We start from the raw sequence: 14,660 nt of genomic DNA on the forward strand, positions 1-14,660 counted from the left end.
AAGAAAGAAGTATAAAATTCAACCAATCAGTGTATCATGTTAAGATGTATTCTTCAACTTTTGAAAAAACCGTTTTTTTCTGGTGTTAATTGTGTCATATCAATTGACCTAAACATTGATTAAATAAATGTAAGTTTTGGTCCTTTGGATTAATGTTTGCTAAGACTAACGTTTAAAATGATAATAGTCCTAAAATGTGATAAATATATTTTTTAATAAGTTCATATTAACATGACTAAAGAACCTGTAAAATCTTTCCCTGCAGGATGTTTAGAAGGATGAAAATTTTTTTTTGCATTTTTTTAAAAAACGTCCATAAACCTAAAAAAGTTTAATTTTGATAAAACTTTTTGTTCTGGGTGATTGAATATATTAATAGAAAACTTTCTTAAACCGACATGTTTGGTTTCTGTATCCCCTCCCTCCAGAATACCCCAGTAAAGCCCAGTACTTTGAAGTACATTGTAGTACCCTGTACCCTGAAGCACTCTGTACACCCTGTTACCATCACTTACCATAAAAAGATTTGGGAATTACAAATTGGTGTTTTTGCCATTCCTCCCTCCAATGAGTCATCAGCTGTTTAGTTTTTAACCATCAACAGAATCTCTTTTATACTGTTTTACACAAATGAAAAAAAATGCAAAACTAGAATAAAGTGCAGCCCAGAAAAGCTTCTATGTAAGTTCTAAATATTTTTGTTCAAAATAAAAATTTGGTTTGGCAACTTTTTTTGCATCCAAAAAAGAGGATTAAGAATAAAATCAAGTGTGTACATAGGATACTCAGATTAAGCGATCAGGATTAAGCGATCAGGATTAAGGATATCTCATTCTAAAGTTTTCAGCTTGTCTAATAAACCTTATCTTTAAGTCAATATCCACAATGAAAACTATAGTTACTTATAGTTTATCGAGTTTATCCATTCGGAGGAGAAATATTAAACTTGAACCAGACTTTTATATGTCTTTATATATTTTGCAACAGGTTTATATTTCAGAAATTAATAAACAGGAGAAGTTTTCAGGTGCAATCATCAAAAATGTAAAAAAATTACTGTAACTGTAAAATGACGTGTGTTGATATTTGATCGACTGCCAATATTTATGAAATTGAACTAAACTGTTCTACCCTCACTCTTCTTGAATACCACAAACTTGAAATGAAATTTGGTCTTTTGTTTTAAATAAACTCTTTTTTTAACGATAATGATTTTATCAGAAAGAGTATTTACTGAAGTATTTGTAGAGATTTTGAGCGAACTATTCATTTAAAAACTATGCAGTCAGAATATAATGCGTCCAATATCTTATTCAGTTATCTCAAAGCTGTAAAGCCAAAATACGCACAAAATCCTTATTTATACTTGATTTTCTGCATACAAATTGTTATTAGACGTTTACGAGTTTTTAAAAATGATTTAATGATGGTGTACTATTTGTGAAAACTGCACTCGATATTAGGATTCATAAAATTTGATTTATTCCTATAGTTACAGGTGATTGGGGGCCTGGGGGAACCCCCCCCCCCTAAAAATAACATATAACCCCAATTTGATTTTGGGGCTATTTACATCTACAGCTCCCTCGCAGCACTTGATTCTCTTAAAATTAATGAATCTAACATTTATTGAATAAATTAATCACAAGTTAATTATTCATAATTCGGCCTTAAAGAAATCATTGAGTTAAATAAAGGTTCTATATTTGTTGTGGAGTGTAATTAATCCTTGGACTGCATGTAGGAGATGAGATCAATCACCCTGTTGGAATATCCCATTTCATTGTCATACCAGGTGACCAGTTTTACAAAGTTATTGTTTAACTGGATTCCAGCTTTGGCGTCGAAGATGGAAGACCTGGCGTCTCCGATAAAGTCGGTAGAAACCAGATCCTCATCTGTGTATCCCAGGATACCCTTCATAGCTCCTTCAGAAGCTGCCTTGATAGTTGCACAGATCTCCTCGTAGGAAGCTCCCTTCTCCAACCTCACGGTCAGATCTACCACGGATACATCAGCAGTAGGGACGCGGAAAGCCATACCAGTTAGCTTACCGTTCAGCTCGGGAATAACTTTTCCGACAGCTTTAGCTGCTCCGGTAGAAGCTGGAATAATGTTCTGTGCAGCTCCTCGGCCTCCTCTCCAATCCTTCCCACTGGGTCCATCAACTGTCTTCTGAGTAGCAGTAGTAGCGTGGACAGTAGTCATCAAACCTTAATAATGTTTCATGATAATTATAAAGCTGAATTTTGAGTAGAATAATGTTAAAACTCACCTTCAAGGATTCCGTATTTATCATTGATAACCTTAGCCAGAGGAGCCAGACAGTTGGTGGTGCAGGATGCATTGGAAACAATCTGCAGGCTAGGATCATACTTCTCATGGTTTACTCCCATAACAAACATGGGAGCATCAGCAGAGGGAGCAGATATAACAACCTTCTTTGCTCCTCCCTTGGTGTGGGAAAGAGCTTTATCAATGGTGGTGAATACTCCAGTAGACTCAACTACATACTCAGCTCCAGCACTAGCCCAGTTAATGTTGACAGGGTCGCGCTCATTAAAGACGGTGATCTTGTTTCCGTTTACGTAAAGGAAGGTTCCGTCCTCCTTCACCTCTCCTTTAAACTGTCCGTGGGTGGAATCATACTTGAACATGTAAACCATGTAGTCCAAGGGGATGAAGGGGTCGTTGATCGCAACAACCTGGAAAATTAAATCAGTTTAAGGTCTATCTAAATTCTGAAAGAGGAAAGGGGGTTCAATAAATATGTGACACGAAGGAAAAACAGTTGTGGCACATGGCCGCCTGCATTTCCTCGCGATCGTATGGTAAATTGAAGAGGTTGACAGAGACACAAATTAAGTACTTTTCAAAGAGAAATCATAGAAACTTATAACAAGCATTCATATTTTCCTGAAGACTTCAATAAAACAACAATAGTCTGCATGTTTACATATAATGCATTATGCAAGAAACCATGAATGTAAGAATAATGACAAAATGTTTATTCTTGGTAGGTAACCCAGCCTTGTACAGTGATAACCAGGAAACTGTAGAATAGGAAAACGACAGTTAAGCATACTGAAGTGTATTTAATGTTGTTATAAAGCAAATAGCTTTAATAGTAAGTTATTAAATTACTTAATATGTGAAATGAATCTGTTTACACTGCACAATTGCTGTGCCTCTGTTCTTTCGATTATTTAAAGTCTTAACTTGTGTTTAAAGGTTTACTTCCTATAATTCCAGAGTTTTCTGGTTATCACTGTATATGAAATGTATAACGAGGATTTAGAATGGGACTCACTTGCCAAAAACTCTAATTTTCTAATCCCTATATTTTTGCAATATGATGTCGAAGACCTATAATATTTCAAACTATAAATTCTGATAAATCAAATAATCAAAGTTTGAAACATCAAAGGTCTATACCATCTGCAGTTTCAAAAATATAAAGATAAGAATATCAGAGTTTGAGACAGGTGTTCACTGCTCAATTTCTTTGTTCAAATTCACTTATCAACACAAAACGTTGCTAGTTATTTCAAAATGACGAGAAATAATATTTTTTGAGTGTTCAGAGTTATCCAATGTCTCCGGTTAAAGTGGCAACTTGCCAAAGAAAAAGTAAAAAACTCGTGATTCAAATTTACCCGTATATAACTGTACTGCAGCGAAGGGAGGGGTCTGATAAAATTTTGCTCGAGATGAAATAGGAAGAAGATTGAAAAAGGTCATGAAGGAGAATAAATGAAAATTACAAAAGATGAAAGAAAGGAGAAAGTGAGTATAAGTACAAACCTTGACATGGTAAGCGATATTATTCGGATTAGAAACATGATTCAGGAAAATAGAAGAGAATGAGGACGAAAGGAGAGGATGATGATTAAAGGAGAAAATAAGGGTGAACGCGTAGAATGAGCGGAGAAAATAAAGTTGAGAAGAGATAATGGAATAGGAGGAAATGGTAAGATTGAGAGGGGAGAATGAAGTAAAGAAGAGAAAATGTTAATGAGAGGAGAAAATGAGGATAAGAAGATAATGAGGATTAGAGAATGAGAAGATAAATGAGGATAAGAGAATGAGAAGATAAATGAGGATGAGAGAAATAGGAATGTGAGGAGAAAATGAGGATGAGAAGAGAGAAGAAAAATAAATATATGAGGCTTAGATGAAAAAAGAACTATGATGAGAGAAGAAAATGATAAGAGAGAAGATAATGAGGATGAAAGGAGAGAATGAGAAGAGATAATGAGAATGAGATAATGAGAATGAGATAATGAGAATGAGATGAAATAAAGAGAATAAAAAGAGATAATGAGAGTGAGAAGAGATAATGAGAATGCGAATAGATAGTGAGAATGAGAAAAGATAATGAGAATGCGAATAGATAGTGAGAGTGAGAAGAGATAATGAGAATGCGAATAGATAGTGAGAATGAGAAAAGATAATGAGAATGCGAATAGATAGTGAGAATGAGAAGAGATAATGAGAATGAGAAGAGATAATGAGGATGAGAAGGATAATGAGGATGAGAAGAGATAATGAGGATGAGAAGAGATAATGAGAATGAGAAAAATAATGAGGATGAGAAGAGATAATTAGAATGCAGAGATAATGAGAATAAGAAGATAAAATGAGGATGAGGAGAGATAATGAGAATGTGAAGAGAAAATAAGGATGAGAAGAGATAGTGAGAATGAGAAAAATAATAAAGATGAGAAGAGATAATTAGAATGCAGAGATAATGAGAATAAGAAGAGATAGTGAGAATGAGAAGAGATAATGAGAATGAGAAGAGAAAATAAGGATGAGAAGAGATAGTGAGAATGAGCAGAGATAATGAGGATGAGAAGAGATAATGAGAATGAGAAGAGATAATGAGAATGTGAAAAGAAAATAAGGATGAGAAGAGATAGTGAGAATGAGCAGAGATAATGAGAATGAGAAGAGACGATGAGGATGAGAATGAGAAGAGATGATGAGGATGAGAGGACATAATGAGAATGAGAGGAGATAATGAGAATGAGAAAAGAAAATGAGGATGAGAAGAGATAATGAGGATGAAAAGAGATAATGAGAATGAGAAGAGAAGAGAAAATTAGGATGAAAGGAGAGATTGTGAGTGCTAGAATAAAAGGTAACCGCCAAAAAAGTTTCCGAAAAAAAGTCCTAATATTTCTTACTAAAAAGTCCGGTGGCAAAAAAGTCATTTTACTAAAAAGTCTCCGGAAATAAAGTCCTATCACTTCGAGACTTGATTTCTGGCACCATGAATTTATTCAAAAATGTCCCCAGAAATAAGTCCTATTATACAACCATGCAAAAAAAGAGGCAATTAATATTAAAAACACACGGATGGCTATATTCAAAATACTGATCCATAAAGTCTTTTATACATGAAAACTTCTTACACTTTACATCATTTTCACAAAATTTAGGACTTATTTCCTGTAATCTTTTTTCCTGAGACTTAATTTGCAGCCCCCATACTACCATAAAAAAGTCCCAGGAATCAAAAACACAGGACTTTATTCCTAGTGACATTTTTTCCAAGGACTTCGAGAAAAGTCGGACTTTTTTCCAAAGTTTTTATTTCCAGAAACGGTTTCCCCGGACTTTCTTACTGTACATTCGAATAAAAATGAGAAAAAAGAAGGCATCGATATAGTAAACGACCGTGTCTGTTTAGAAATAAGACATTTATGTAAACTGAATTAACGAAAAAGAAAGAACGAATAGAAAAAAAGAAATTAAAAATTGAACTTACTGTAGCCCCCTTTTCTACTGCCGCCCTAAGGACCAAACGTCCGATTCTTCCAAATCCGTTAATTCCAATCTTAGACATAATGATGAGCTGGGTGGTTGAGTGTGACTGAACTGAATGTGGAAAGATCTACTCCGACCTCTACTTGTCCTAGACAACCTAGCAGAGCTTTCTTTATCCTCTACTAGTCTCACCACACACGTAAATGATGTAATAATATTAAAAATGAAATAAGGGATAAAATTAAAAATTAAAAACTACGATTTCTTCCTTATTTGGGCAAAAAACGTTTTGAAAATGAAGTTTAAATAGATTTAAGTGCAGTACTTCAGTGAACCTGTTGCTAACCGATGCTAAAGGTTGCATATCAACGGAACTAGGTTTTATCAGAAAATTAATCATCGACATTTTTACCGTTAGTAAAATTATAAGAAGTAAAAAAATAAGCTGACATTTTTTCAAGATTTTCCAATTTTGAAGTTAAGATATGCACAACAGGTTTGGTTAATGGTTAGGGAATTAAGTTGGAGTCCACAATTGGGTAGACGACATGTGCAATCCTTGAGTCTAGTTGATGTTGTTACAAAGCAAATCGGTTAAATAGTAACTTATAAAATCACTTTTAAATTGGTCTGTATACAGTTAAGTATACTGTAATTGCCGTGTTTCATGTTCATTGAACTATTTCATAATTTAAGTCTTAAAGTCGTCCTCCTATTCCAGAGTTTTCTGGTTTTCACTCTATTTATATACTTTGCTCGTCTGTTTGTTTGTCCTTTTGTATCCAATAAATGTCCAAACAGCTGAACCGACCGAACCCAACATTTTTAAGGCAACTCACATGGCCCAAGGGAAGTCTAAAACTAGTTGAAAATTTATGCGGAAAAAAAACTCGAAAATTATTTTTTTAATTCACCAGTTTAAAGCTTAGCTTTTATAAACTCTTATTTATATGGTTCATTTCATCCCATCCTGATCAAATACGGAGGGGGAAGAATTGACATTTAAACTTAAGTTTTGGTCTTAAATAGTCCTTTTTGTTGAGACACCACAATTGTGCAGTGATAACAGACCATTTTACTTGATAATATTTGTATACATATTTGCTTTGTAACAACATGAAATACACTTTAAATTTTGCTTCAATGTCGTCTCCATATTAGGGTTTCCACGAAACAGTCAATTCTCTTGCGCAACAGTTGCGTGGTTTTGCACGAAATTCCGCATCATTTTCGTATCAACACGAAACCAGGTTTACATTGCGCATTCATTTGAAATAAATAAATTTTTTTGCACGAAATTTTGCATGAATACGAAATTCAAGTCAGAATTTTTTCTTGATATTCGCATGAATACAGGTCATTTTTGTAATATTATAATAAGTGGCAGTATTGATAGTGAAAATATATAAAAATACAGTTAGTAAAACCAAAGCTTCGAGACACCTCCTGCAGTATGATACACCACATATTCCGGGTTCGGTAAACATAAGCTTTGATGCCTCCTAGTACCGATGATACAGCGCCTAGACTAGGTTCGGTAAACCTAAGCTCCGACGCCTTCTAGTACCGATGATTGCAGCGCTATAGACTAGGTTCGGTAAACCTAAGGTCTGACGACTTCTAGTACCGATCTGATACAGCACCTATTCTGAGTCGGCAAACCTAAGCTATGACGCCTCCTAGTACCCATGATATAGCGCCTATTCTAGGTTCGGTAAAACCTAAGCACCGACTCCTCCAAGTACCGATGATACAGCACATATCCCAAGCTGTTCAGTAGAGAGTCACGGGAGTCACGGAAAGGGAACGTGATATTTCACATACACCAGAATAGAAGGCAGAATCAACAGAAATAACAATGAAGAACCGCAACCGGGCCGGATTATTATACCCCACCCCGGAAATGTAATTTGTCGCTAAACATATAATATCAAATCCTGCAACTGCGATTTTTGCAGCATATTGTGAGGTTTGATGATCCATGTTACAATTGAAAAGGTATTTAATAAAAACTTCAGCACCAAGAAAGTCCTTGAAAATCATATAATTACTTACATTTAACTTGCTGTAGACATGAACAAGGGCGTATACTGAAATAAATCTAGGGGGGAGGGAAATTTGAACTGAAAATTCAAAACATTTCTTCTTGGTTAACAGGCATAAAGTATAAGATACTTTAAATGTACACATAAAGTCCAATTACCTTGCATGTACATACTTTATCTTCCCTTCAAACAAAACTAGCAGAAAAAAGCATTGTTTCTAAAAAAATCGACATTTTATTATACTGTTATGTTCGTAATAATTAGTATTTAACTATAAGAGATAAAAGACATTTTTGAAATTGAAAAACTCAACTTAAACTTTAATTCTATGACCTGAAAAAAAGGACAATGGTACCGAAAATAATTAAGACTCATAAAAGTTTCTGTTTTGAAAAAAAGTAGGAGTTTAGTTGAAATCTATATAATAAAGCTCTTCGTTCATTGTTTGGTGGCCAAACGGCTGAATCAAATGGGCTGATTTTTTTTGAGGAAACTCATGGATAGATACCCTTGGGAATGACATAAGCTAAATAAATTACAAGTTTTTTGTTTTAATTCGATTTTTCAAATTCCAAGGGCAACTCCTGGCACTTCAGCTAATTTGTAATAAAAAGAAAAATTACAAAAAAATGGTCTTTTACTACCTCCAAACTCAAGCCTTCGTGGCTTGGCATTTAAAAATAACTGTTTTACTTCGCTAGCCCTTCTAGCGCCCATAGTTTTTAAAAACTATCGTTTCGTTTTCTATTTTTCGTCATCGTTTTCATAACGATCAACGATCGTTTTTCAAAACAATGAAAACGTTAACATCCCTATTTTTCAAAAGTTAAAGAGTACATCTTAACATGATACATGATACAAAAAAGAGGATTAAGAATAAAATCAAACGTGTGTGTGTACATTGGATACTCAGATTAAGCGATCAGGATTAAGGATATCTCATTCTAAAGTTTAATCAGCTCAAGTTCAATCGATATAGCATTGCATCTGTAATTGTTATCAAACGTAACTTTTATACAGTAGGGATATCCAAAAAAGAGGATTAAGAATAAAATCTTAAGTGTGTACATTAGGTACTCAGATTAAGCGATCAGGATTAAGGATATCTCATTCTAAAGTTTTCAGCACTGTATAGTTCTGTACTCTTCACGCTGACATGGAAGGGTAGGGTTCAAGTATACTCTATGATATACATGTGGAAGGGAAGGGTTCAGGTATATTCTATATATCCAGGTGGAAGGGTAGGGTTCAGATATACTCTAGATATCCAGGTGGAAGGGTTCAAGTATAGTCCAGATATCCAGCTGGAAGGGAAGGGTTCAGGTATACTCTAGATATCCATGTGGAAGGGTAGGGTTCAGATAAACTCTTTAGATCCAGGTGGAAGGGTTGGGTTCAGATATACTTCATATAAATCCAGGTGGAGGTGTAGGGTTCAAGTAAACTCTATATATTTAGGTGGAAGGGTAGGGTTCAGGTATACTCTAGATATCCAGGTGGAAGCCGGTAGGGTTAAGGTATACTCTAGATATCCAGGTGGAAGGGTTTAGGTATAATCAAGTATAATAATAGAAGGGTCAGGTTCATAAATACATATATATATCCAGGTGGAAGGTCAGGGTTCGAGTATACTCTATATATCCAGGTGGAAGGGTAGGGTTCAGGTATACTCTAGATATCCAGGTGGAAGGGTAGGTTTCTGATATACTCTAGATATTCAGGTGGAAGGGTAAGGTTCAGGTTTACTCATTAAATCCAGGTGGAAGCCGGTAGGGTTAAGGTATACTCTAGATATCCAGGTGGAAGGGTTCAGGTACAGAGCGTCCCAAATCATATTAGATTATCTCCACGCTTTTAATATTTTGATAAGCTTATCCTTTTCCCATGCGTGAGATTGATGATTCTAAACCATCGTATACAGCAAAAAGTATCATGGAGACAAACTGAAATTATACATAAAATGGAATGTTTTTACTCATCCTCAAGCTTGCAGGGGAGTTTTTTTTCGAATTTTAGTTTTGGGAAAACTGAAGATTTTAATGCATAAGATTTTCTTGATCTTTACAGGCATTTACATCCTTTGCTTTCCCTGTATGTATATAAGTATTGGCTTATATTTACATCCTTTGCTTTCCCTGTATGTATAAGTATTGGCTTATATTTACATCCTTTGCTATCCCTGTATGTATATAAGTATTGGCTTATATTCGTGATTCAAAAATTGTCAGTAAAACATATATTTAATTCAAATCTCTACATCTTATACTTCCGTTTTTATAATGCAAATACGTCCCACGAAACATGACAGTTGGTGAATAGTTTAAAATGTCTTCTTCCATAATTTACAAGTTATTTGATACTAAAGAGACTAATAACATTTTTTATATGACAGTTGTATTATATAGTAATATTGATTTTACAGTAAAATATATATAATAATATATACGACTTAAACATTTTTTTAAAGAAATAAACTTAATATCTGATACAGTATATGGAAGAAGACATTCACCAACTGTCATGTTTCGTAGGACATCCTGTAGCTTCTCAAACACTTAAGCGAAAGAAAACATAATGCAAAACAGGCAAATAATTTATCTAAATAAACTCTAATGTGTGACAGGATAAATTTCTAGTTTTTTAATTCTTATTCATTAATTTTGAATTTAACTCTCTTTGAGTTCAGGTCAAAAATATTGTTTGCCTGCGCCGCGACTAAAATTCCAATCGCAATTTCGTTGCGCGGAATTGCACGCAACTGTGCGGAATTTTGAGCAATTGTTCTCGAATTGCGTGAAATTGATAGGATTGCGCGCAAGCAAAATCCACTTGCATTGGATCAACCCTATAGCCACGATCCTCAATTACCGTACTTAGCATTTCAAATATTTGTGCCCCCTCCCCATATCACCCTCCTATACAAATTCCTAGTTACGGGCCTGAAGAAGACACAGCACACGATTTTTTCGTCAGACTACACCTTTTCTACATCCGGCCTTTTATAAATTCCGGAGACGTCATATTGTAGTAATGTTACTTCTATTACATTGTCTTTACGCAACATCCCCCCCTACTGAACTTCCGACCTACTGCAATATCGGACCTACGCCAGCTGTTTATTTTTGTATTATTTGTGAGTTAGGTTATATAGGTTAAGACAATTTCTGGGCCGAGCGCTGTGCCTAGGTCATTGGAGCCTTCTGACCGGCTCGCTAGTAGTCGGCAGTTACATTATGGGTCAACTCTAATGTCAGAATGCTCCAATGTCTATTTTGACCTCGGAAATGAAATCCTTGTCCCAATTTTTCTATAGTTTGATGTATCTCATGCTAGTTTTATTCTAACCTAGCAAAACTTAGCAATAAGTATTTCAAGATATTTTCTTTTATTGCACGCGCGCGCGAACATTTCAGGCTTTGGAGGTGAATATTTTGAGCGTACATATGTTTCAAGAGCTTGCCAGGATAAATGTTCTTGTGCAACTAATGAGGTTAAGATTGATTTACTGTCGTATTTTTTCACAAAAAGCGCGCGTGCAGCGCACTTTTGCTCAGATCCGTTTAAAACCAAAAACTGCATGTAAAATACATAATTTAAGCTCGCATGCAAAAATCAGCCTCCTACAACATGTAAAATTTGTGCTAAGATGACACATAATGAAACAGCCGGCTACTAGCGCGCCAGTCAAAATGCTCTAATATTTATTTTGACCCCAGAAATGAATTCCTCGTGCCCAATTACCTATAAATCGACATATTACATGTAAAATCTGTGATAAGATGACCCATGATGTAACTGCCGGCTACTAGCGCCGGTCAGCAGGCTCCATTGTCTATTTTGACCATGGAAATGAGTATCTTGTCCCAATTTTGCTATAGTTTGATGTATCTTATGCTACTTTCATTCTGACTTAGGTCAAACTTAGCAAATAAGTAATCAAAGATATTTTCTTTCCATTTAATTTTTATGCGGATCCTTCCTGGATCCGCACTGAAAAAAATGGATCCGGGTCACTTTAAGATTTACTGAATTTTATAACATAGAATATTTTTCGCTTATTTTTATTCTAAAACTTGACGAACCATTTAGAAATGAGGAAATTTTTACTCTTTTTTGGGTTTTAGGAGTAAAAAAGTTGTTTTTGCAGTTTTTGGTTGATATTTTACCCCTTGAATCCGGATCCGTGGATCCGCATATTTTTGCGGATCCGGATCCAGGAAGCCAAACTCTTGCGGATTCAACGGATCCGGATCCTAAGCACTGTTTTCTTTAAGCGCATATTTTTTTCAAGAGTATCAGGATAAATGTTCAAGTGCAATTAATGAAGTTAAAATTGATTTACTGTAAAAAAATCGTATTTTTTCACAAAAAGGGCGCGAGCGCACTTTAGCTCAGATTCGTTTAAAACCAAAAAATGCATGTTATATACATAATTTTAAGCTCGCATGCAAAAAATCAGCCTCCTAGGACAATGCTAAGGTTATGTTTATACCCCCCCCCCTGATTTCAAAGTAGAATGAAGACGATAAACTATATAATCGCTAGAAATGAAGTAATTATTATTATATACTTTTAATTAAAAATAACTTACGATGATACAAAAAAAATAAAAGGCGGTAAAACTTGCAAATTCAAAATATCATTCTAATTCAAAGTTTTAATTACTTACGTGTGTTTGTGTAGATACAGGGTGTCCCATAACATGACAATTGCGACGACTTGAAAGTCGTCTTTGATATTTGAATTTATTTGTGACATTTAGTCTTCTATTACTTTAACATGCATTATTCTTGAAACAATTATCACATAATTCTCCTAGCCCTGGCATTTCCAAAAAGTGGTCTGCGTTTTTTGTGCTTTCAATATTACCGGAGATATAAAGATTTCAATTTTGTTAAATAAAAGCAAAATTGTCGAAATCTGAACGAAATTCTTCATATCTCTGGCAATATGGAAAGCACAAAAAAGGCAGACCCCATTTGGGAAATGGCAGGACTAGGGGAATTTTGTGATTATTATCTCTAGAAATTTACTTTTAAAATTAGGTTGACAAATAAACGCAGCAAATTATATCAAAAATCAAGACGACAACCAAGTCGTCTTGCATACTGTCATGTTTCGTGGGACACCCTGTATAATAATTACAGCGTAGGCCGTACTTTAAAAGGGGACACAGTAAAAATGATATTTTGGAGTAAAACTGCCCTTTAATGACGGGAATTAAAAAAGTGGTGGACTACATTAAAAAAATGTTATTGCATTTTCATGAAAAATATCATTGAAATACTAAAAACATTGTGTGTTGTTGCGTAGGTCCATTTTAAAGTTTTAGCTTAAAAAAGGAATACAAAATAAACATATACTAGGGCCGTGAATAAGATCAAAATTGCATTTATTAGTAATACTCGTTTGATCCTGTGCCATATGTTGGAAAAAATTCAAAAATCATGCGATTTCCCCCAGATTAACACAATTTTTTTGCTCCTTAAACATAAAATTGAGATTTTTCGAAAAAAAGGTTTTATAGTGGATGTACAAGCCAAATAGGTTTTTGAATGTTCAATTCCTGGACGTGAGACAAAGCTAGGGAGCCTTTCAGTATGGAACTCGTACGATTATGATTAGCTAGGAACGAGGGGCTCATGGACGCACTACACCCCCTGCCCATAGCTCACGACAGACAAAAGTATAGTGGCATTGCAGGGAAAACGGTTGCGGCTTTTAAAGAAATTATACAATTTAAATTAATTCTTGCCGAATCTACAATCAGTTTAATTAAAAATTAAATTGTTTATTATGTGTTATTGTTGAACAACAAAAAAAGTACATATAAGAAGAAATGGGCACACTAGTTTCTTTTTCATATCGTTCCTGACAACCCATTTCATTAACTTCTACAATTATTAAAAAAAAATTTCGTTCGTTTTCAAACTTATCGTTCATTTTTCATATATTTCTCATAGAACGATTGTTTAGTATTGTTCGTTCGGTTAAAAAGATATTTTCATTCAGTAGAGGTTTTACTCAATATTAAATATGGTTCGTTCAGTAAAAAAAGGCATTAATTCGTTGGAAAATCAGTCTGAATAACATTAACAAACATGTTTTTATCCATCCCGTTTCGTTCCTCCATCTCCTCCATCGCTGCGTTTTCTTTCCACGAAACTGTAAATAAATCAAATAACCAAACTCATCTCTGAACACAAAAATACACTGGATTTACAACTGGGAAAACAAAGATGTCCAAAATATAGTTGACAATGGATCAAAATTACAGCTCAAACACGAAATTTTCTTTCACACTTAATGAAACTCGGTTCCAGAAGAATTTTATTCAATGCACTGAACTCGTGAAGGGATTTCGTATGCTATCTTTGAAGTATATTTTGAAAATACCTAGGCGAATGGTTACTCAACAGAATCTGCAAAGATTGAAGTAAGTAGTTGCACATTATTTTATCAAATTTTCACAACGCAAATATAAATATACAAATATTATACACACTTAACTTCAGTAAAATACAAAAAATCAGCCTAGCTCAAAACTTTGCAAAATTACTTTTGTCTTTAGACATTTTGAAAAATTTCCTAACACTAGTTAAAATCTGAACTAAGGTGACCCGAGGTTAATCGGACACCTCAAAAAACGATAATCTGTTGGAAACAGTAGAACTTCTGCATCATATAATGAATTTTTCTCTCTACTCAATAATTAAGAAAGGGGAATTGATATGTAGTAGCCAAACCTTGCTTACAATTACTCAAGTGGAGATGAAATTATTAAATGTATAATTTCCCTTTTTATATTCAATAATTGGCGATCAAAATAATTAAAACGAGAAG

The 14,660-nt window shown here is 34.4% G+C and overlaps 1 protein-coding gene across 1 annotated transcript; it reads right to left on the reverse strand.

The window, feature by feature from the left end:
• Positions 1-1,610: 1,610 nt before the first annotated feature.
• Positions 1,611-5,934, reverse strand: LOC111696084 (glyceraldehyde-3-phosphate dehydrogenase 2). The gene is made up of 3 exons (XM_023465616.1): positions 5,774-5,934; positions 2,276-2,705; positions 1,611-2,213 (listed from the first exon to the last, which is right to left on the reverse strand). The coding sequence occupies exons 1-3, from the start codon at positions 5,849-5,851 to the stop codon at positions 1,723-1,725; spliced, it is 999 nt and encodes a 332-aa protein (XP_023321384.1). The 5' UTR covers positions 5,852-5,934; the 3' UTR covers positions 1,611-1,722.
• Positions 5,935-14,660: the final 8,726 nt, after the last annotated feature.

The sequence above is a fragment of the Eurytemora carolleeae genome, unplaced genomic scaffold (assembly GCF_000591075.1).
Source record: "Eurytemora carolleeae unplaced genomic scaffold, Eaff_2.0 scaffold113, whole genome shotgun sequence".
In the NCBI taxonomy this organism is placed as follows: domain Eukaryota; kingdom Metazoa; phylum Arthropoda; class Copepoda; order Calanoida; family Temoridae; genus Eurytemora; species Eurytemora carolleeae.

Coding starts and splice junctions, on each gene's coding strand:
- LOC111696084 (XM_023465616.1), bottom strand. CDS start 5,851: ATGTCTAAGATTGGAATTAACGGATTTGGAAGAATCGGACGTTTGGTC. Junction 2,706..5,773: donor CAGTAGAAAAGGGGGCTACA/GTAAGTTCAATT, acceptor TTAATTTTCCAG/GTTGTTGCGATCAACGACCC. Junction 2,214..2,275: donor TAAATACGGAATCCTTGAAG/GTGAGTTTTAAC, acceptor AACATTATTAAG/GTTTGATGACTACTGTCCAC.